The sequence below is a fragment of the Puma concolor genome, chromosome E2 (assembly GCF_028749965.1).
Source record: "Puma concolor isolate L17-30 chromosome E2, mPumCon1.1.hap2, whole genome shotgun sequence".
In the NCBI taxonomy this organism is placed as follows: Eukaryota; Metazoa; Chordata; class Mammalia; order Carnivora; family Felidae; genus Puma; species Puma concolor.
This window is the reverse complement of record NC_141681.1, coordinates 45,056,148-45,077,396: the sequence shown is the minus strand read 5'-3', so window position 1 is coordinate 45,077,396 and position 21,249 is coordinate 45,056,148. Positions and strand designations below refer to the sequence as shown.

The 21,249-nt window shown below is 48.7% G+C and overlaps 1 protein-coding gene across 4 annotated transcripts; it reads left to right on the top strand.

The window, feature by feature from the left end:
- The first annotated feature begins 974 nt into the window (after nt 1-974).
- NPHS1 (NPHS1 adhesion molecule, nephrin) lies at nt 975-20,101 on the top strand. Of its 4 annotated transcripts, XM_025914519.2 has the most exons (29): nt 975-1,442; nt 1,552-1,767; nt 1,851-1,973; nt 2,178-2,306; nt 2,832-2,913; nt 3,295-3,398; nt 3,582-3,709; nt 3,793-3,964; nt 4,148-4,305; nt 4,564-4,708; nt 4,830-4,954; nt 6,165-6,351; nt 6,526-6,655; nt 6,825-6,997; nt 7,431-7,571; nt 7,654-7,794; nt 8,327-8,448; nt 9,436-9,607; nt 9,706-9,862; nt 9,958-10,109; nt 11,513-11,624; nt 11,708-11,889; nt 14,187-14,243; nt 15,938-16,057; nt 16,197-16,221; nt 16,328-16,403; nt 16,574-16,667; nt 16,764-16,876; nt 19,132-20,101. In XM_025914519.2, the coding sequence occupies exons 1-29, from the start codon at nt 1,385-1,387 to the stop codon at nt 19,261-19,263; spliced, it is 3,726 nt and encodes a 1,241-aa protein (XP_025770304.1). In that variant the 5' UTR covers nt 975-1,384; the 3' UTR covers nt 19,264-20,101. The 4 variants fall into 4 exon arrangements, with proteins under 4 accessions (XP_025770304.1, XP_086547024.1, XP_086547023.1 ...); XM_086690898.1 differs by lacking the exons at nt 975-1,442; nt 1,552-1,767 and having other exon boundaries at nt 1,855-2,306; nt 3,258-3,398; XM_086690897.1 differs by lacking the exons at nt 975-1,442; nt 1,552-1,767 and having other exon boundaries at nt 1,855-2,607; nt 3,258-3,398.
- Nucleotides 20,102-21,249: the final 1,148 nt, after the last annotated feature.

Sequence of the window (21,249 nt, the reverse complement as noted above, 5' to 3'; positions counted from 1 at the left end):
ATGTAGAGGCATAAAGAGAGACAGTGACGGAGGTAAAGGTTGACTGAGGTGTAACCACCTTATGGAGAGGGAGGGAGGGAGGGAGGAAAGGAGGGGGGAGAGAGGTGGGGGAGGAGGCGAAGGGGGAAGAGAGAGGCTGGGGAGAGACAGAGGGAAGCTTCATGAACTAAAACTCACACAGCCAAGGGCTCCCAAGCTGGGCTCGCTCCTATACCCACTCAGCGAGTGTAGTCTTGAGCTCCGCCTTTCACTCCCACCACTCTGACTGCCTTGCACACTTATACCTCAAGTACTCTTTTTTTTTTTAATTTTTAAAAATGTTTTTATTTATTTTTGAGACAGAGAGAGACAGAGTATGAGCAGTAGAGGGGCGGAGAGGGAGACACAGAATCCGAAGCAGGCTCCAGGCTCCGAGCTGTCAGCACAGAGCCCGACACAGGGCTCCAACCCACAAACCGTGAGATCACGACCTGAGCCGAAGTCGGACACTTAACTGACTGAGCCACCCAGGCACCCCATGTACCTCACGTACTCTTGCGTATACCTTCACAGGTCACAATTCACTCTCACTTCCCCATGCTCACATGCATGCTCATGCACTCACACACACATGCACACACAGATATCTGCACTCCTGCGGTCTGTCAAACACACCCTTGCACGCTCTCCGGCAGAGACCCCTGATGGCAATGGGGGGAATGAGGTCTACTCAGGGAAGGAAGACACTTGCCAAGATCATGTACCAGGGGAGGAGAGAGCTGGGGAGTCCTAGATGACCCAGTTCTCCACCTGGGTCTGACCTGCTCCCCCTTATCCTTGGCCCAAGCCAGGCTCTTGGGGTCATCGGGACTGGGGAGGCACCGAGGAATATTCCTGGCATGTGCTGACAGGGGATTTCATGCTCTGGCTGGGCTGGGAGGAGCCTGCTGGGCAGAGGCCTGGAACTGGAGGCTCTCGGGAGGGCACCTGGGGGAGGCAGCATTGTGAAGACAACAGTGGCTGGGTCTCTGTCACTGAGGGTCTCTGCCACTGATCACATCAGCCTCATCACTCTCCTGGGCTCCTGAGGCCTGCCGGACTCTGAGCAGCCGTCCTCCCTGAGGGACTGAGTGGTGAGAGGAGAGCAGGGGAGGGGGTGGCAGGAGAGAAGAGACTGAAGAGAAGGAAAAAGAGAGAGAGAGAGGGAGAGAGAGAGAGAGAGAGGGAGGGAGAGACTGACGGACTGACTCCTGGGAAGAGAGGAAACCAGAGAAAGAGAAGGAGACAAATGGACAAAGAGGGACGATAAGCAAAGCAAGAGACATAGAAGGACCCAGAGAAAGACAGAAACAGAGGCAGCAGGTAGGCAGTGGACACCACAGGAGCCACAGGCAGAGGACCTGGGATGGCCCTGAGGACCCCTGGCAGGGTTCCCCTGCTCCTTCTGGGGCTGCTGACCACAGGTGAGTGGAATCCTGGTCTTGTGACCCAGCACCATGTGGCCCTCAGTTCCCGCTCATGTTCTTCAGACAGACCCCCTGCCCTCTCCTGCTGACAGCCCTGTGTCCCCAGGCCTGGCCCATTTGCCACTCCCTGCTTCCACCCCCCGAGGCTTCTGGGCTCTGCCTGAAAACTTGACGGTGGTCGAGGGGGCCACTGCTGAGCTGCGGTGTGGGGTCAGCGCCCCTGGCAGTGCGGTGCAATGGGCCAAAGATGGGCTACTCCTAGGCCCTGATCCTAGGATCCCCAGCTTTCCGAGGTACCGCCTAGAAGGGGACCCCGATAGAGGTAAGCGGTCAGGGCCTAAGACTCTAAGCCACCAGCAGGGGCTGACTGTGGCCCTGACCTGGGACTCTTGGTCTTACCTGCAGGTGAATTCCACCTGCACATTGAAGCATGTGACCTCAGTGACGATGCAGAGTATGAATGTCAGGTCGGCCGCTCAGAGACAGGCCCCGAGCTCGTGTCCCCCAGAGTGATCCTTACCATCCTGGGTATGGGTGAGAGACCCCCAGGACCCTTGAGTCCAGATTTCCAGCCCTTTCCTATCCCAGGGCCCAGGGTTCCAAGTCCCCAGTCCCCAGGCCCCAGTGTCAGACCCAGGGCGCCGAGCTCATTTCATGAGCAATGAGACTGAAAACCCAAATCCTCATATCTTTCTCAGTGGTGGCAGCTCACCTCAGACCCTTTCTCACCAGTGCCCCCCAAGGTGCTTCAGCTGACCCCTGAGGCAGGAAGCACAGTCACATGGGTAGCTGGGCAGGAGTACGTGGTCAGCTGTGTGTCTGGGGATGCAAAGCCAGCACCTGACATCACCTTCATCCAGAGTGAGTGGGTGAACTGGTGGGAACAGTGTAAAGCCTCTGGAGTGGGGAGGGGGTGTGTCCCCGCCCAGTGCCCTCCTAGGGGTCCCAGAAAATAGGACCTTCCTGAGTGGTGGGGATGCAGGAGGGGGCTTGGAGAGATGTTGAGGTCAGCGTGAGACCCTGTGAATAGGAGGGAACATCCAGGGAAAGGTACCAGAGTGATTGCAGGACTGCAGTTCTGGAACTCAGGGAAGAGCCCGAGGCTCCAGACAGAGATATGCGTGTCATCGTTGGTGCAGAAGCAAGAAGCTGGGTGATGGGGGTGAGTGATACAACCCAGCAAGGTGGTGAGGACAGGGGTGAGGCCCAGGACTTGGCCTCAGGGACTCCGGGGGGGCTGAACTTGCGGAGGAACAGAGCTGGTGCTTTTCCTCTGGAACTAGGAGGGAGGGGGCAATATGTGCACCCTAGGATTTCCAGGCCATTCTCTTCAGGATCTACCTTGGGGGGAACCTGGCACCCCTCTAGCCCTCTTGTTACCCCAAGGTGGACAAACAATTTCTGACATCTCTGCTAATGTGAATGTGGGGTCCCAGGAGAAACTCTTCACCACAGAGGCCACAGCCAGGTATGAAAATTGGGATGCCTTCCCTCAGCCTGGCCCCCAAATGGGTTTTCCCATGAAAACCCCATATCCCAGGGATTTATGCACAGAGACTAGAGTCAGGTGTGAACATCTGGGACCTAATTCTTTACTCTGACACTTCAAAACATCTTCATGGAAATGAATGCAAATTCCAGAGCATCAAGTACAAGGGCTTTGGTGTGGGCTCCGGGATTCCAGTTTTCACTGCCGACCCCCCAGATGTCTTCCATAGAACTCTAGATCCTAGAGGAAACCAGCAGAGAAACTTAGACCAGATGTGGGAAACTGGGATCCCCACCTCTTCACCCTGACTCCCCAAATTTCAGATGACTCTGACTCCAGAACCCCAACTTCCCACCCCAGGGTGACACCTCAGAGCTCAGATAATGGGAAGCTGCTGGTCTGTGAGGGCTCCAGCCCAGCATTGGACACCCCTATCCGGGTCTCAGTCACCATGAATGTTCTGTGTAAGTAGGGAACTGAGTCAGCTATGGACATTAGGGGTGGGAAGCAGGAATTGGGGGTCCTGGGGAGTTCAGGGATTATGGAAGGTTCAGACTTTCAAGGGAAACATGGGGGTTCAAGAGGCAGGTTGTGGGTCCTGGAAAGAATGGATGAGCTCCACAGGCCCAATGAGTGCTGCTTCCCAGTCCCCCCAGGACCTCCTGTCATTGAATGGCCAGGCCTGGACGAGGGGCACGTGCGGGCAGGACAGAGCTTGGAGCTGCTGTGTGTGTCCCGAGGGGGAAATCCGCCAGCCACACTGCAGTGGCTGAAGGTGAGGGCAGAGGCAGGCATGGGGGTGGGAGGGTAGGGGGAGGAGCTGGCCCTGAGCTGGCCCAGGTCTGTCTCTGTCTCCAGAATGGCCAGCCCATGTCCACAGCGTGGGGCACAGAGCATGCTGAGGCAGTGGCCCGAAGCATGCTAGTGATGATTGTGCGACCAGAAGACCACGGGGCGAGGCTCAGCTGTGAGGCCCACAACAGCGTATCGACGGGAATCCAGGAACGTGGGGTCACCCTGCAGGTCACCTGTGAGTCCTGATGCCAACTGCCCGTCTGTCAGTCTGTGCCCCAGAGAACCATCTGTTTGTGCTCCCAAATCATGCCTGACTGATGCCAAAGACCTTGTCATCTGTCCCCAGTCCCTTATCTGGGCCGGCCTGTGAGGCATCCAGCCTAGTTTAGTGTCTCTCCTCTGTCCATCGTCTCTGCAGTCCCCCCCAGTGCCATTACCATCCTGGGATCTGCGTCCCAGTCTGAGAACAAGAACGTTACACTCTCCTGCATCACCAAGTCCAGTCGCCCACGGGTCCTGTTGCGATGGTGGCTGGGTTGGCGGCAGCTGCTGCCCACAGAAGACATGGTCATGGATGTGAGGCGGTGGCCAGGCTCCCGGGTCTGAGGGAGGAGGGAGCTGAGGGCATGACTCCTGGATCTGGGCGAGGATGGGTCTGGCAGCCTGGATGCCTTGGTCCTTGGGGAGTATGCACTGGGGTCCTGGCCTCCTGGGTCTCAGAGGAGAGGGTGGAGATGCTTTATGTGTCCCTGCTAGGGTCCCAGTTGAGCCCAGCCCTCAGTACCATGGATGGGAGTGATCTCATTCCCAAGTCTGAAGCTCTCTCCCTGCCAGGGCCTGCATGGTGGCCACATCTCCATGTCCAACTTGACATTCTTGGTGCGACGGGAGGACAATGGTCTGACCCTCACGTGTGAAGCCTTTAGTGAGGCCTTCACCAAGGAGACCTTCAAGAAGTCACTTATCCTGAACGTGAAATGTGAGCCCCCACCTTTGCCCAGAGGCGCCCCATCCCTTAGAGACCCCTCCCCACCCCCCACCCCCACCCCCGTCAGACCCAGCCCAGAGAGAAAGGCCATTCTTCCTGGCTCTCCCCACAGATCCTGCCCAGAAGTTGTGGATAGAGGGCCCCCCAGAGGGACAGCGCCTCCGGGCTGGGACTCGGGTGAGGCTGGTGTGTTTGGCCATTGGAGGCAACCCAGACCCATCTCTTACCTGGTTCAAGGTTGGTGCCAAGCAAGGGGTGTGGGGTGGCCAGAAAAGTGGGGGAAAGATGAAGCCCTTTCTTTCCTCCAGAGTCTTGGGAAATCTTGGGAAAACTTGAATTTCTTGAAAAATACTGGAGAGTTTGAGTTTTGGTAGGGAACTGGGAAAGACACAAATGCCATTAGAATTAGATGGAATCCTAGGAAAACTCTTGGAATTCTGGGAAAACAGTGAGAATTCTGGGGGAAAAGAAGGCATTCTAGATCAGGATAGGGAATTCTAGAGAAAAGGCAATTAATTTCATCAAAAATAAAGAAAACTCTCATGAAATTTTGGGGATTCAGATGCAATGGCAGGAATTTTAGAGAAAGACTAAGAATTCCAGGAACAAAGACAAAGATAGGGTAAAGGCTGGAAATTTTGGGGAGAGACTAGTTATTCCACAGAACATTTGTAAATCTATTCATATTAATTAATTCGTGGGACTTGGGGGCAAGAAAGTGAAATTCCATTAAAATTAAGAGAAATTCTGACAGAATTCTGAGAAAATCCTGGGAAATTAGAGGGCTAGTGGAAATTTTGGGGGAAAGACTAGGGATTATAGGGATGAAATTTCATTGGAGAGAACTCTGGGAAAATGCCAAGAATTTGGGCATTACACAGGTAAAAGACTATTTTAGGGTAATAAGAGAATATTGGGAACGGATTCAGAAACCTGTGGAAAGACTATAGAATTAAAAGAACAATCAAAGGAAATCTTTGGGGAAAGTGGGAATGTAAAGAAAAAGAACTAAAGATAGGAAAAAAATGAAGAAATTCTGGGAAAGGCTTGAGGATTCCATGGGAGTTTCCAGGCAGGTGGTGTTTGCTAAGCGCAGCTGGAGTGGTTGTTGAGGAGTGGGGCTGAGGGTCGGCAGGGGGCGCTAACAACTGCTGGCCTCCAGAGAGCAGAGCAGGCGGGGCGGGGAATGGGGGCGTGGGCCTGGAAGCCAGATCCCACCGCAAAACCGCGGAGCTCTGGGGGCCCAGGGTAAGTGGGAGAGACTCCAGGTGGGAGGTGCTCAGTTCCAATCCCCATTCCTCTACCCTAGCTGGGTGCCAGCGGAAGGGGGCGCCTTTTCTTCATCACAGGAAGGCTTTATCTGGACTGGGGGCAGCCAACCCGATGAGGCTCTTTCTGGGGGAAATGGCAGGCCTACGCGGTCCCCCCCGTCAGTCTTTGCCCCCAGGACTCCCGTGCGGTGACCGAACCGCGGCCGCCCCAGGAGCCGCGGCGGGTGCAGCTGGGAAGTCTGGAGAAGTCGGGGAGCACCTTCTCCCGCGAGCTTGTACTGATCGCGGGTCCGTCGGACAACCAGGCCAAGTTCACGTGCAAGGCGGGTCAGCTCAGCGCATCCACGCAGCTTGTGGTGCAGTGTGAGGGCGCGCACGGCCGTGGCCTGGGGGAGGGTTTGGTCGCGGCGGGGAACTAAGCCAGAGCCCGGCTGGGGGACAGTGGATGCCAAGAGCCAGGACTTGTGCAGCTGGGCCTGGAGTCTAGGTGAGGCGGAAGCAGGCTCTGAGCCTCGCTTTTCCGACTCATTCTTGAAGTTCCCCCAACAAACGTGACGATCTTGGCCAATGCGTCGGCGCTGCGCCCAGGGGATGCCTTAAACTTGACTTGCGTCAGCGTTAGCAGTAACCCTCCTGTCAATTTGTCATGGGACAAGGAGGGGGAGAGGTGAGAGTGCCAACGGCCCCACCACTCTCTGGTTCTGGTCATGCCTCTTTACCGTCTGAGCTCCCCTCCCCACCCCTGGTGTCCTGCCCTGTACCTAGTATGCCTCTGGCTCTGGTTCCATCCCTGAGCTGGCTCTGGCCTGACTCCGCCACCCCTGCCTGGTCCACAGGCTGGAAAGTGTGGCCATACCACCCCGTAGTGCCCCATTCAAAGGATCGGCAGCAGCCAGGAGTGTCCTTCTGAGAATGTCATCCCGTGACCACGGCCACCGAGTGACCTGCCGAGCCCACAGCACTGAGCTGCGGGAAACCATGAGCGCCTTCTACCGCCTCAATGTGCTGTGTATGTGGAACCCTCTGGATTCCCTCCTGATCCTCTACTACTTCGGTCTTCACCTCGACACTGTCCTTTATCTCCAATCTAAAGCTTGAAACTTTCCGGACCTTTATCCTGACCCCCGACTCTACACCAACTCCAACCCTGCCCAACCTCCATTTTGCCTTTGCCCTCTATCCTGACCCCTGACAGTGACCTCCATCCCGAACCCTCTCTCCATCTTCTAACCTGACTCTGGCCTTTATCCTTTTCCTACACTGGATTCTGACCTCTATCCTGAACCTAACCTCTGAGCTCAGCTCTGAACTTGTTACCTTGTCCACAACCTTAAATCTAGTTATGACCTAACTTTAACCCTTATACCGGTACCTGATCTCAAATCCATCTCGGACCCCAGCCTTAACAACAATCTTGACTTGTGGTGGTGCTCCTTCCACAGACCCTCCAGAGTTCCTGGGGGAGCAGGTGCTTGTGGTGACCGCGGTGGAGCAGGGTGAGGCACTGCTGCCTGTGTCTGTGTCTGCCAACCCTGCCCCGGAGGCCTTCAACTGGACCTTCCGGGGCTACCGCCTCAGCCCAGGTGCGCGGAGTGGGCATAGAGAAGGGTGTGGGTCTCCTGGACATAGAGAAGGGTGCGGGCCCCTCACCCTGACCTTCCCCAGCTGGTGGCCCTCGGCATCGCATCCTGTCTGGTGGAGCTCTGCAGCTATGGAACGTGACCCGTGCTGACGATGGCCTTTATCAGCTGCATTGCCAGAATTCAGAGGGCACCGCGGAAGCGCTAGTGCGGCTGGATGTACACTGTGAGCCCCCTTCATCATCCTAGGAAACTAGAGTGTTCTGGGGGGCCTGCCCTCCATGGTAACCACACCAACTCAGGGAACCTTGCCCACTGTGGAGTCTCCTTATTGTGGAAGCTCCACACACCCGGAGATATTCACCCATCCTGAAAGCTTCCCACTCCGGGAGCCTCTACTGTGATGGAGTCACTCCCACTTTGGGAACCCTGTCCACTAGTGAGACCCTATGTGGAATTTGCTCAGACAGGGGGCCCACCTACATAGGAATTACTCTCATCAGGAAGCCAAGCCCGCTGTGGAAGCTCCATTTCCACACAATCCTGGAAGTCCACCAGACCTACTCTTGTCACTACAGAGACACAGTAGAGGGTGGGGAATGTCTCACTAACACTGAGAACTTTACTCCAAGTGCTCTTCATAAAGGGCAGTCTGTATTACACCTGTAACTTTCCTGAACACCTCTCCTACTTGGGACCTTCTCTCACCATCAATTGTGTAGGCCCAAGTGTCTTCCCCAAATCCTTGCCTCCCCCAGATGCCCCCACTATACGAGTTCTCCAGGACCCTACTGAGGTGAATATTGGGGGTTCTGTGGATATAGTCTGCACTGTTGATGCCAATCCCATCCTTCCAGGGATGTTCAACTGGGAGAGGCTGGTAAGGATCCAACCTTTGGTAAATGGAAGTGGGGTCTGGGGATGTGGTTTCTTAACTGTGAATTCTTTGGGAGGAGGGATCACATCTACACGATCCTGTATAATTACATATTTATTGGGAGATACTCCAGTGAACTGGAGAACTGGCAGGTGAATGGCAGATGGATGGGTGCATTTGTGGATAGATAACCAAATGAGCGGGTGGGCAGGTAGATGGATATATGGATCAATAGGTAGGTGGATGGATGGATGAATGAATGAATGAATGGATGGACAAATGGACAAGTGAATGAATAGACTGATGATGAATAGATAAGTAGGTAAATGACTGAATGAGAGAAATAAATGGATTAGATTAGAGAGTAAATCGATGGATAAATACACCATCAATAGAAAGATGTCTGTGAAAAGATTATGGATGGATGCATGGATGGATGGGTGCAGAGGTCAGTGGAGAGATGAAGAGATAAATAAATAGGTATCTGGATGGGCTGATGAACAGCTGCATGTATTTATGGGTATGTGCGCATATGAACAAATAGATGAGGTGGATGGGTGGACAGATGGAAGGGTGGGCAGATGGATAGATAGAAAGAAGATAAATAACTGGGTGAATGAATGGGCAAATGAATGAATGGATAGGAGAGGTAGATGGATGGACAGATAAATGAATAAATTGATAAATAGGTGCGTGGTCAAATAGACAGGTGGATGGGTAGATAAATGGTTCCAAGCATGAATGGTTGGATAAATGGATGGGTGAATAGTTGTCTGGATTGGTGGATGAGTGGATGGACCCATGCACAAATGATTGGATAAATGGATAGATAGATGGATGACTGGGGGAATGGATAGGGAATTTTTTCTTTGCTAGATCTGTGGAGGATGATTGTACCTAGGAGAATAAAGATACAGGAGGGACCCAGTTTGGGGGATAACAGAGCTGGGGTCAGACTTGGGGGCCATCTCCTGTATCTTGTGCCTCAAGGGAGAAGAGGAAGAGGACCACAGCCTGGATGACATGGAGAAGATGTCAAAGGGATCCACAGGGCGTCTTCGAATTCACCATGCCAAATTGGACCAGGCTGGTGCTTACCAGTGCATCGTGGACAATGGAGTAGCACCTCCAGCCCGAGGGCTGGTCCGACTTGTTGTCAGATGTGAGTGACACCCAAAATCCTGACTTCAAGGCCTGCCACTAAGCCCACATTTCTCATGTCCTTCCACATACCTTATGTTGACCAACAACCCCTCCTAGTTGCCCCCCAGGTGGAGCACCCCACCCCCCTAACTAAGGTGGCGGCAGCTGGAGATAGCACCAGTTCTGCCACCCTCCACTGTCGTGCCCGAGGTGTCCCTAACATCGTCTTCACTTGGACCAAAAATGGAGTCGCTCTGGATCTCCAGGATCCCAGGTAAGTCAAGGCCTAGCCATGTAGCACCCTAGTCCCAACTTTGGTCCCCCAACCCTAGTTACCTTCCCTGAGTCCCTGCCACACCTCTTCTCCAGATACACAGAGCACACATACCACCAGGGTATGGTCCACAGCAGTCTCCTGACTATTGCCAATGTGTCTGCGGCCCAGGACTATGCCCTGTTCACGTGCACAGCCACCAACCCCCTTGGCTCAGACCGCACCAACATTCAACTCGTCAGCATCAGTATGGTGGGAGTGGGGTGTGAGGGTGTTGGGAGGGTGCTCCCTGGGTCAATCCCCAAGTCTCTGGTTGGCCCAGAATGGCAGTGTTCCCCAAACCTGAGACGTGTTTATGAGTGAGGATGGAGTTTCTGCCTGCCCTGAAAATCCTAATAGATTCTGGATCTTTAGGAAAACTCATAGCAAAGAAAAAAAAAAGGCAGTGGGTGGGTGAGGGATAATTTATTGGCCCAAGTAACCAAAAAGTAGATCATTAGGAGTTGCTTGATCTAGGTTCACTGCCATCCAGAACTCTCTGTCTCTCAGGTCTGCTTTTCTGTGTTGGCTTTATTCTAAGGCTCCTCATGGAGGGCTGTTAGACTTCCCAGGGGACATAGAATTTTTTCTTTTCCTAACAGTGGTATGAAAGTACTAGAGTTAAGACTCATTGGCTCTACTCAGCTCCCATCCCACCCCTGAACAAACCCTGTGGTCAGGGAAGGCGACATTCTGGTTGGTTTGGCCTGGACACAAATCTATCCTACCAGGGAGTGGAGTCACTTCCATCAGAAGCATGTGGCCTAAGAATGTGGGCTAGTGGTTTTCCAAAGGATACTCAGGATTTTGTAACCAGAAGAAATGAGGAATGGATGTGAAATAGACACCAAAAAATCCACACAAGGAATGTATGTCATGTACAGACAATACTCATTACTTGTCAAGTCTGTATTTGTAAATTTGCCTACTTGCTAAAGTTTATTCGTAACCTCAAAATCAACACTCATGCTGCTTTCTTGGTCACTCGGGGACATGTCCAGAGCAGGCAAAAAAATTGAGTTGCCCAGTGAGGACATTCTCAGCTGAGGTAGAATAAGGTGACACTCTGCCTTCTTGTTCCGCTTTCATCCTATAACGAAGTGTCTTCTTTGTGGCCCTATCTGGTGCCACATTTTTTTTTGCACTTTTGTGCCTTTTGTTAGTGATCTTGCTATTTAAAATGGCCTCTAGGCACAGTCCTGAATTGCTATCTACTGTTCCTAAACATATGGAGAAAACACTTCTCTTGGATAGGCTTCCTTCAAACATCAATTATGACGTTGTTGGCCGTGAGTTCAATGTTAATGAGTCAATCAATAAGATATATTAAATAAGGTGTCTTTAGACAGAAGCACACACAAAACAAGATCATGTATTGACTGGTTGATGAAAATGTGACTGCAGGCTCACAGGGGTCTGACTCTGCATTTCTCCCAGAAGCAATGATTTGATATTCTGTAATTCAGTGGTCATAGCAACTTTATAGAACATAACCACTACTAATAACAAGAATCAACTGTATATTTAAAATCATTCTTAGAAAAATCTGGAAGGAATCTTGCAGAACCCTTTTGTATCCTCTGACTATTTCCCTCATCCTTTTCCTCAAAGGCCGCCCAGATCCCCCAACAGGATTAAAGGTCATGAGCATGACCCCATACTCAGTGGGGTTGGAATGGAAGCCTGGCTTTGATGGGGGTTTGCCACAGAGGTTCCAAATCAGGTGGGTTCCTGTCAAGGCAGGAAGGGATGGCAGCCAGCAGGGCTGGGGCACCTCCCTCAATGACTGCCCTTCCTCTCATACAGGTATGAGGCTCTGGGGACTCCAGGGTTCCTCTACATGGATGTCCTACCACCTCAGGCCACCACCTTCACACTGACTGGGCTGCAGCCCTCTACACGATACAGGGTCTGGCTGCTGGCCAGCAATGCCCTGGGGGACAGCGGACTAATGGACAAGGGGTCCCAGATCTCTGTCACCACCCCAGGTGGGAAAAGACAGTCTTGAGCAGGTTTTAGACCTCCTCAGGGGACTTGTAGGATGGTATAGTGAAGTAGATACTATTATTCCCTTTTTATAGATGAAGAAACTGAGGACTAGAGAGGTTAAGCAAACTGTTGAAGCTCACACAGCTAGAAGGAGGTAGAGATGAGATTGGAACTCAGGAAGATGAACTCCAGGAAGCGGTTTTTAGCCACTAAACTATACTGTCTGAATGTGATTAATGACACAAGGGAAATTAGAAGAAAGTTTGAATTGAATGAAAATGAAAACATGGAAATTGTGGGCTGCAGCTAAAGCAGTGCTTAGCAGGAAATTTGTAACATTGAGTGCTCATTTAGATTTTTTTTAAATTTTTTTTCAACATTTATTTATTTTTGGGACAGAGAGAGACAGAGCATGAACGGGGGAGGGGCAGAGAGAGAGGGAGACACAGAATCGGAAACAGGCTCCAGGCTCTGAGCCATCAGCCCAGAGCCTGACGCGGGGCTCAAACTCACGGACCGCGAGATCGTGACCTGGCTGAAGTCGGACGCTTAACCGACTGCGCCACCCAGGCGCCCCTCATTTAGATTTTTAAAAAGGCTTCAAATTGATGCTTAGTTTCTATCTTAAGAAATTAGAAAAAGAAGGGCAAATTAAACCTAAAGGAAACAGAAAGAAAATAATAAAGGTAAGAGCAAAAATCGATGGACTAGAAAACAGAAAAACAATAGAAAAAAATCAATGAAGCCAAAAGCTGCTGCTTTGAAAAGATCAATAACCTTTATAAAGCTAATCAAGGCAGGGGCGACTGGGTGGTTCAGTTGGTTTAAGCGTCTGACTCTTGGTTTCAGCTCAGGTCATGATCTCACTGTTCGGTTCATGAGTTCAAGCCCCATGTCAGTCTCGGTGCTGACAGTGAGCTCAGAGCCTGCTTGGGATTCTGTGTCTCCCTCTCTCTCTGCCCCTCCCCCACTCATGCTGTCTCTGTCTCTCTCAAAAATAAACTTTAAAAAAAGAACAAAAAAACCCCAACAAAAATCAAGGCAAAAAAGAGGGAAGACGCAACCTCACCATTATCAGGAATGAGAGAGGACATTACTACTAATCTACAGATATTAAGGACAAGTTAGGGAATATTATGGACAACTTTATGCCAATAAATTCAGCAACTTTGATGAAAGGGGCAAATTCTTTACTATGACTAATGAGAAGAACGTTTTGACTCTGACAGGCACTGTAGTGTGGTGGTTAATCCACAGAGCCTGGTTCAGACAAGCCTGGATTCAGGTCTCAGCCCTGCCACTTCCTAGTTGTGAGACCTTGGGCAAATTACTTAACATTTTTGAGCCTCAGTTTCTAAAAATAAGGTATCTCAGATCTCTGTGCCTATTTCTGAAACTAAGGTGTCTCTCAGACAGTGTGAGGATTAAATAATATGTCTAAAGTGCTTAAAACATGGACCCATACAAAGTAAATGCTATGTAAATGCCGATTCAAAGAAATGCACCCCCTCCCCCCCCCAACTTCTGTTTACACTGCCCCATGAAAACTCACTCTTTCTGTCTTTCCCTTCCTGACAGACCAGTCTTTTTCCTCATGGAAGTAAGGAGTTCTTCCCATTCCTCCTCTTTCTTTCCCCCAGTGGAGTCTTCTCTTTAGGTACTAAAGCATAAAGTACCACATTCACTTCACTTGCTCTACAACTGATACCTGAGAGGGGCACCTGGGTGGCTCAGTCAGTTGAGTGTCCAACTCTTGATTTAGGCTCAGGTCATGATCCCAGGGTTCTGGGATTGAGCCTTGAGTCTCCTCCACACTGAACATGGAGCCTGCTTGAGATTCTCTCTCTGTCTCTCTGTCTCTGTCTCTCTCTCTTCCTCTGTCCCTCTCCCTGACTTGTGTTCTCTCTCTAAAATAAAATAAAATAAAATAAAATAAAATAAAATAAAATAAAATAAAATAAAAAATAAAAAAAGACATTCCGAGAGCCCAGCATCGTTTTTGATTAACTCCCCAAAACTGATAATTCAGGTTAAAAGGAGATTCCATAGCATAAAGCACTCATCAATAATAATAATAATTAGTAGTAGTAGTAGTATTAGAGTGGCTATTAATAGTATTGCCATTACTGTCAGGATTTGCAGATGTCTTTGAAATATTCCTAAAGAAGACAAAAATCAGTTCCTCAAAATGGGTTGAAAAGCTTAATAGGAAACTAAGAAATACTTAAGGCTTATCCCAGATTCTTGGTGTTAATTCATAATCTCTATATCCACCACCACCCCCCCACCACCCCAGGTCTAGACCAGCCTTCTGGACAACCTGACTATCAACTGCCCACAGAGCAGCCTACAAGTAAGTTTTCAATCAGCTGAGTATCCCTCCCTCCCCTGAGAATAGAACCTTCTGGTTTCCGGCTCCGCCTGCTCTGTTTTGTGGCCACAGCCCCTTAAGACTTAGCTCTGTCCCTCACCCACATCCTCAGCTCTTTCTCTTGCCTGGATGTGATATATTTTCTCTGCCTAATTCAATTTAATTCTGAAAGAATTAGCTGGTTCTCTGCCCTGTGCAGAGCCTGTATCAGTTAGCGTTCGAGGCAAAATAAAGCACTTCAAACACAGGTACTTAGAGCTACAACCATTGTTTTTCTTGATTCTATGAGTGACCCAATACTTCTGTTCTGGGCCACAGGCAGCTGGAGGCTCAGCTGGGACTAGTCGATCTAGAATGGCCTCCTCCTCACACATCTGACAATCTGGCTCTTGGTTGGGATAACTGAAGTAACTGGGCCACATGTCTCTTCTTGGCATGTTCACATGGAGGTGGTCACAGGAGTCTCAAGAACAGCAGGACAGGACAAGCACTTTCAAGCTTCTGATTCTGTCATATTTTCTATTGCCTCATGGGCTGAAGCAAGTGACGTGGCTCAACTCAGAGTCAGTGTGGAAGGGGACTACTCAAGAGTGTGGTTATAGGGACAGAATTATGACCATTTTGCAAACAGTCCCCCTTCAAAGTCTGAGAAGAAGGTTGCAAGTGACATAAATTCACCTGTGTGGGCAATAAAAAGAAATGCTTGGCTTGCGAAATTGAAAACTCCAATACGTGCTCACAACATTCACCAAGGATCTATTTCTCATCCCCTCTCAACTTTGTCTTTATCTTTTATAGCTTCCTTCTCAGGTTCTTTCATCAAGAGAGCAAAGAATTAACACCCCCCCCCCCCATACACACACATACTTCTAGCTCTGTTCTCCTTCTTAGCAGCCAGCAGAGGAGTGTTCTAATTATTCTGGCAAAAATCCACCTTGGGTAAAATGCTGGATTGGTCTGAACTGATCACTGTGGAAAGAGGGGTGGGTGCTCCCGTCGGCCAGGGTGGGCCATTGTGTCCTCCATGGAAGTCTGCAGAAACATACAGCCTGAGAGTGAGGGATGGTTATTTCCTTGAAGGAAATTAGTGCTGTCAGCAGAAGATGCGGAGATGGATGCTGAGCAGACGTCTACTTAGAGGGATTTAGTCTTGCCCTTAGGGATATAGCAGGGATTCCGATATTATCTGGAATGGAAGCTTGTGCAAAGAGGAAGTCATTTGAGAAGAAAATCAGTTGAGAAGAAAAGCCATTTAAGGACAGACATTTGACTATTCCAAATAGTCACACTTACAGGTGTCGCTTTGCCTCAGTGATTCTGGAAATAACCAGTGGTTAATTTGTGTGGCCAGAGGGTCCAACACCAGGGTCTATGGTTGGTGGGCAAGGCTTGATACCTGGGGAGAGGCTGTGAATGCCCAGCTAAGGAGCTGAAGCTCCCCCCTGAATCCACACGTGGGGCTCAGACAGAAGTAGGACCCACTGTTAGTGGCTTGACTTGAGAAAGCACCCTGCCCTGGGGTGGAAAGAAGGAATGGACATGGAAATCCCTGCCCATCTGCTTTTCTGACCTGGGAAGAGACCTTTGCTTAATCAGAAATGAGCATTTTCAGAGAATGCTGCTCTGGGCCTACAGCCAGTTGTTTGGGGTTCATTGAGGGTACCTTCTGCCCTCAGGACCCTCAGGGCTGCCCCTGATGCCTATGCTGTTTGCTGTTGGGGGTCTTTTGCTGCTTTCTAACATCTCCTGTGTTGGGGGATTCCTCTGGCAGCGGAGACTGAGGCGTCTTGCTGAAGGTGAGGAGAGACCCTCTTCCCCTGCGGGGATGGAGGCCCAAGGGTTACATGAAGCCCTGAGCTTCATATTGAAAGTCTCTCAGGGCCTGGCTGGCCAGAGGAGGGGTGTCTCTGATCCCTTTTTCCCTGCTTCCCTCAGGCATCTCAGAAAAGACAGAGGCAGGGTAAGTGGGAATATTTTTCTCTAAGAAAGATTCTGAGGGAGGAGTTTTGGGGATGAGAGGTGTCAGAATCAACACCCAACTGCCCTCCATACCTCTATCCTGGAAGGTCGGAGGAAGACCGAGTCAGGAATGAATATGAGGAGAGCCAGTGGACTGGAGGCCAGGACACTCAAAGCTCCATGGTGAGTGGGGGTGCTTCCAAATGCCCTGCTAATAGTGAACTGGCAGACTAAAAGCCTGTCATTAGCTTTGGGTTTATCATTGTCCTTTCTGGGAGCTATGGAATCAGAGGATAGAAAACATTTTATCTGTTGTTTTTTTTTTTCGGGGCATGGGTGGGCATTATTGACAGGTTAGCACAACAGATGTAGAGCCATATTACCACTCCATGAAGGACTTCAGCCCCCAGCTACCACCAACACTGGAGGAAGTGTCTTATCCCCGAGGTGAGTCATGACCACATCAGAACTCCCCCTGCTCATAGATACCCTTGACATCTGGATGGGTGCCCTGATCATCCCTTCCTTTCACTCCAACTCCAGGTCTCACACATCTTGAGGAGGATATGGCTTTTCCTGGACACCTGTATGATGAAGTGGAAAGACTGAATGCCCCATCTGGGGCCTGGGGACCCCTGTATGATGAAGTACCAATGGTGAGGAGATTTGTATCAGCATAAGTCTCTTCTGGCTCATGCCAGAAACCCACCTCCTACTGCTCATATTGGTGAGGGTAAGCTAGACACCATAGCAAAAAGTCCTGGCTACAATCCAGTGGTCTAAAGATTGCCTATTTCTTTCTCACATAGCAATCAGAGGTGAGTGACCTTGTTGCACGTGGTTATTCCAGAATTCAAGTTCTTTCCATTGTGTTCCTCTGCTATCTGTGAGTACATTGTTCAAATTTGCATGGATAGGCCAGTCCACTGGGGGTTTCAACTGGTGGGATAGGGAAAAATAGAGTGTGGTGGAGGCACAACCCTGCCTTATGGCCCAGGCCCAGAAATGGTACACTCTATTCATTCCCCAGTGAGAACACAGTCACATGGCCACACCTAACTGTAAAGGAGACTGAGAAATACAGTCCAGTTTGGAGATATATGCCTCACTATAGTTCTATTATTGTGGAAGAAGGAATCTATGCATTCTGTTGGATAATTAGCCTTCTCCAATACACTGGTTAAGTAGAGAGACATAGAGAAATATTTTTTTGGCCCATTCAATTGAAAAGTCAAGGGAAACCCAGAGTTTCCTCCCTAGAAATGTCCCTAGAAAATTCAGGTTTGTATCCTATTAGATTGGAAATCCTCAGAAAAAGAGAATGTCTTTTTTCCAATAGCCCTAAAGCCCCAGTGCTGACACTTTATTAGTCTAGCTTTGGTCACATACTTATTGCTGAAACACTGAGGCAGGGGAAGGACTATGCTAAGACAGGTCTGGATTGGTGTCCAGCCATGGCATCAGGGATTAGGGGCCAGTTTCACTCAATCCACCAGCCCGAGTGGGAGAGGAACAGAGAGCCCAGAGGGAAGTGAAGATGGTGGCTGGGCAGGCAAGAACAACAGACACTTTTAACCATCAACTACCCCCACCTACTGCCCCACAGTAAGGGAGATGGGTCAGAACCGTTGCCTTTCTGTGTGGCCTTGGCTAATGCTCTGGCACCTCTGGGCCAAGGATTTCCCTCTGTAACTTTGTCCCAGAGAGGGCACTGTTCTCACCAGCGTGGAAATAGCAGGGCATTAAAATGCTGTCCGTGGTGCTGAACCATATGTGCCCTCTAAAGCACAGATGCAGTCTGCACTCTTTCTGTAAGGGTCCAGATAATAAATATTTTGGGCTTTGCAGGACATGCTGTCCTTTTCAAAACCACTCAGCCTTGCAGCTGTACTACAAAAGCACCCATAGACAATATATAAATGAACAAATGTGGCTAAGTTCCAATAAAACTTCCTTTTTGGACACTGAAATTTGAATTTCATATAATTTTAATATGTCATAAATATTCTTATTTTGATATTTTCCCATCAATTAAAATGTGTAAAACCATTCTTAGCCCCTCAGTAGTACAAAAACAGGCAGCAGACCATATTTGTCCCATGGACAAATCTGCTCTAAAGTTTGCCAAGCTAAAACAACCATTTTCTCCCAATTCCAGGGCAAAGCACATGTACAGTAAGGATCCTTCTACATGGTCTTCTATTTTGATGAAAATTTGGAAATTTATAGGACTAACAGAATCACAACTCACATTCTACAATTCCTGATATCATGCTTTTTTGTTTCTATTTTATTTTTTAAAAGATTTTATTTTTCTTTATTTCTTTCATTTTTTTATTTTTGAGAGAGAGAGAGAATGCATGTGTGTACACATGAGTTGTGGAAGGGCAGAGAGACAAAGAGGGAGAGAGAGAATCCCAAGCAGACTCTGCACTCTCAGCACGGAGCCCGACATGGGGCCTGATCTCATGAACCTGTGAGATCATGACCTGAGCCAAAACCAAGAGTCAGATGCTTAACCAACTGAGCCACCCAGGCACCCCTTAAAGATGTTATTTTTAAGTTATCTCTATACCCAAAGTGGGGCTTGAACTCACAACCCCAGAGATCAACAGTCACATGCTCTACTGACTAAACCAGCCAGGCACCCCTCCTGCATTTTTTAAAGTTTCATATTTCTGACATTTACATTATTTTTCTGAAAAAAATCATGAGATATCTTGGACTTGAGGCTCATGGAGGCTCATTATAATCACTCTCTTCTTTGTATATGTTGGATTCCCTCCCATAATTAGAAACTAAAACATTTTTTTTTCTGGGAATTTGAGTAGGAGTGTGTATCCCTCCTAGAGCTGCAATGGTGACCCACAGGGCATCTCTCTATGGTTCTAACTCCAACTTTGTTTGTCAGGGCCTCTGTGATCCCTGCTGGCCTGAGGAGACATATGAAGATACAAGAGGAATCTATGATCAGGTGGCAGGAGACTTTGACCCGATGGAAACTGATTCTCTACCTTTTGAGCTGAGGGGACATCTGGTGTGAGAGCCTTCTCAACACCCTTTTTTCCTACACCTGCAGGACATAATATACCAATGGTCTTTTTTATTCCAATATGGGCTGAGCTTATTAAGTGAGCTCCATAAGACACAAAGGGACTGGACTATTTTGGGGAAAGGTGTGTGTAAGTGACAGGAGATGATTCAAGCTGGTGCCAAAAAGGTTTGTATAAATAAAGTTCCTCCTGGAGCCAGCTTTGGAAACTAAACTTCTCCAAAGGGGAACAGTAAATTATAAAAGACATCTCAATAATGAAAAAGCTATTCCAGGGTCTTTATACTTTTTTAAAGTAAAATTTTCAGAAGTTGGAAATGACATATTAAAAATAGTTCATTTTGAAGTCAACTACACCCGAAATAGCTAATAATAAGTGGAATTTATGAACCATTGTTATGTCCTACATTATTATTTTCCACAAGTATCTAAAACATGATGTATAGACTATGACACACAGCTAAACATAAATAGACTCTATAGAAAATAAAAAGACAATAAAAGAAGATAGACACAAAATAATATATATTATATGATTTCACTTACAGAAATTCTAAAACAGGCAAAGCTAATTTAAGGTGACAGAACAGATCAGTGCTTTCCTGGGGCCCGAGAAGGGAACTGACTGCAAAAGGGCACAGGGGAACTTCTGGGGGATGATGGAAATGTTCTATCTCATTATTGTGGTGGTGGTTACATGGATATATAGATTTGTCAAAACTCATTGAACTGTACACTTATGATGGGTGCATTTTATGGTACATAAATGATACCTCAATGAAGGTGATTTGTAAAACAGTCTTCACAATAAAGCAGCCCAGCAAGAGAATTCTTATTGTTTATATTGAATAGCAGAAAAACTGAGAAGTCCGCCTATTTCCATGGAGAACTGACTGTAGTTAAATATAATATTTATTTAAGCCTCCACCCTCACTTGATTATCATATTACCAAAACTGTAGGCTCAAATGCTCATCCATATATTATATTTTATCAGTGCAGACTTTATCATAAGCTTTTATACCACAGCACTTGAATTCATAAACACCTTAGGGTCCAAATGATTCGCCTTTTAATTAAAAGATGATTCCTTTCCCTAAAAGAATTTTTCTTTTAAAAAAAAATTTTTTTTAACGTTTATTCATTTTTGAGACATAGAGAGACAGAGCATGAATGGGGGAAGGTCAGAGAGAGAGGGAGACACAGAATCTGAAACAGGCTCCAGGCTCTGAGCTGTCAGCACAGAGCCCGACGCGGGGCTCCAACTCACGGACCGCGAGATCATGACCTCAGCTGAAGTCGGACGCCCAACCGACTGAGCCACCCAGGCGCCCCTAGAATTTTTTCTAATTGTGTATTTTTGTTTGTCAAAGAAGAAACTTACAACATTCTGTTTCCACGCTGGCTAAGCAGGAAAAGTGAATTTATTGGCTGTTCCAGCTGACAATCCCAGGGGAGTGCTGGCTTCAAGCACTGCTGGATACAGTATTGAAACAAGGCCATGAAGGGCCTAGCTCTCTGTGTCGTTTGGCTCTGCTTTTCTCTGTGTTGATTTCATCCTCCTCTTCATTTAAGAAAGAAAGATGACCACTTACAGTTCTAGGCTGGCATTCCACAAGCTCAGCAGCCACAGTGCCTCAAAGCTGATAGTTCTAGAAAGTGCTGGGGCTGTTTTTCCTCAGCCCATCGTGAGTTTTAATCCTTGAACCAATCATTGTGGCCAGGTTAGAGAATATGCTGATAATCCTGGTCCTGGGTTGCTGAGCACCACTTGAACAACTTGGGTAAGTCTCTCCAAAGGAACTCCATGCTGTGGTTGGGTCTCTTCATGCACTTCCGGTTTCCTCTTTGTCATTGCCTGAATCAATGTAGCAAGTACCTATTGCTTCTGTCTGTCCAGAATCTAGTCCCTTTTATTTATATAAATAACTATGAATAAGACAAGTTCTTGATTACAGCAAGCTCCTGGATCTGGCTG

Coding starts and splice junctions, on each gene's coding strand:
- NPHS1 (XM_025914519.2), top strand. CDS start 1,385: ATGGCCCTGAGGACCCCTGGCAGGGTTCCCCTGCTCCTTCTGGGGCTG. Junction 3,965..4,147: donor GGTCACCCTGCAGGTCACCT/GTGAGTCCTGAT, acceptor TCGTCTCTGCAG/TCCCCCCCAGTGCCATTACC. Junction 4,306..4,563: donor CAGAAGACATGGTCATGGAT/GTGAGGCGGTGG, acceptor TCTCCCTGCCAG/GGCCTGCATGGTGGCCACAT.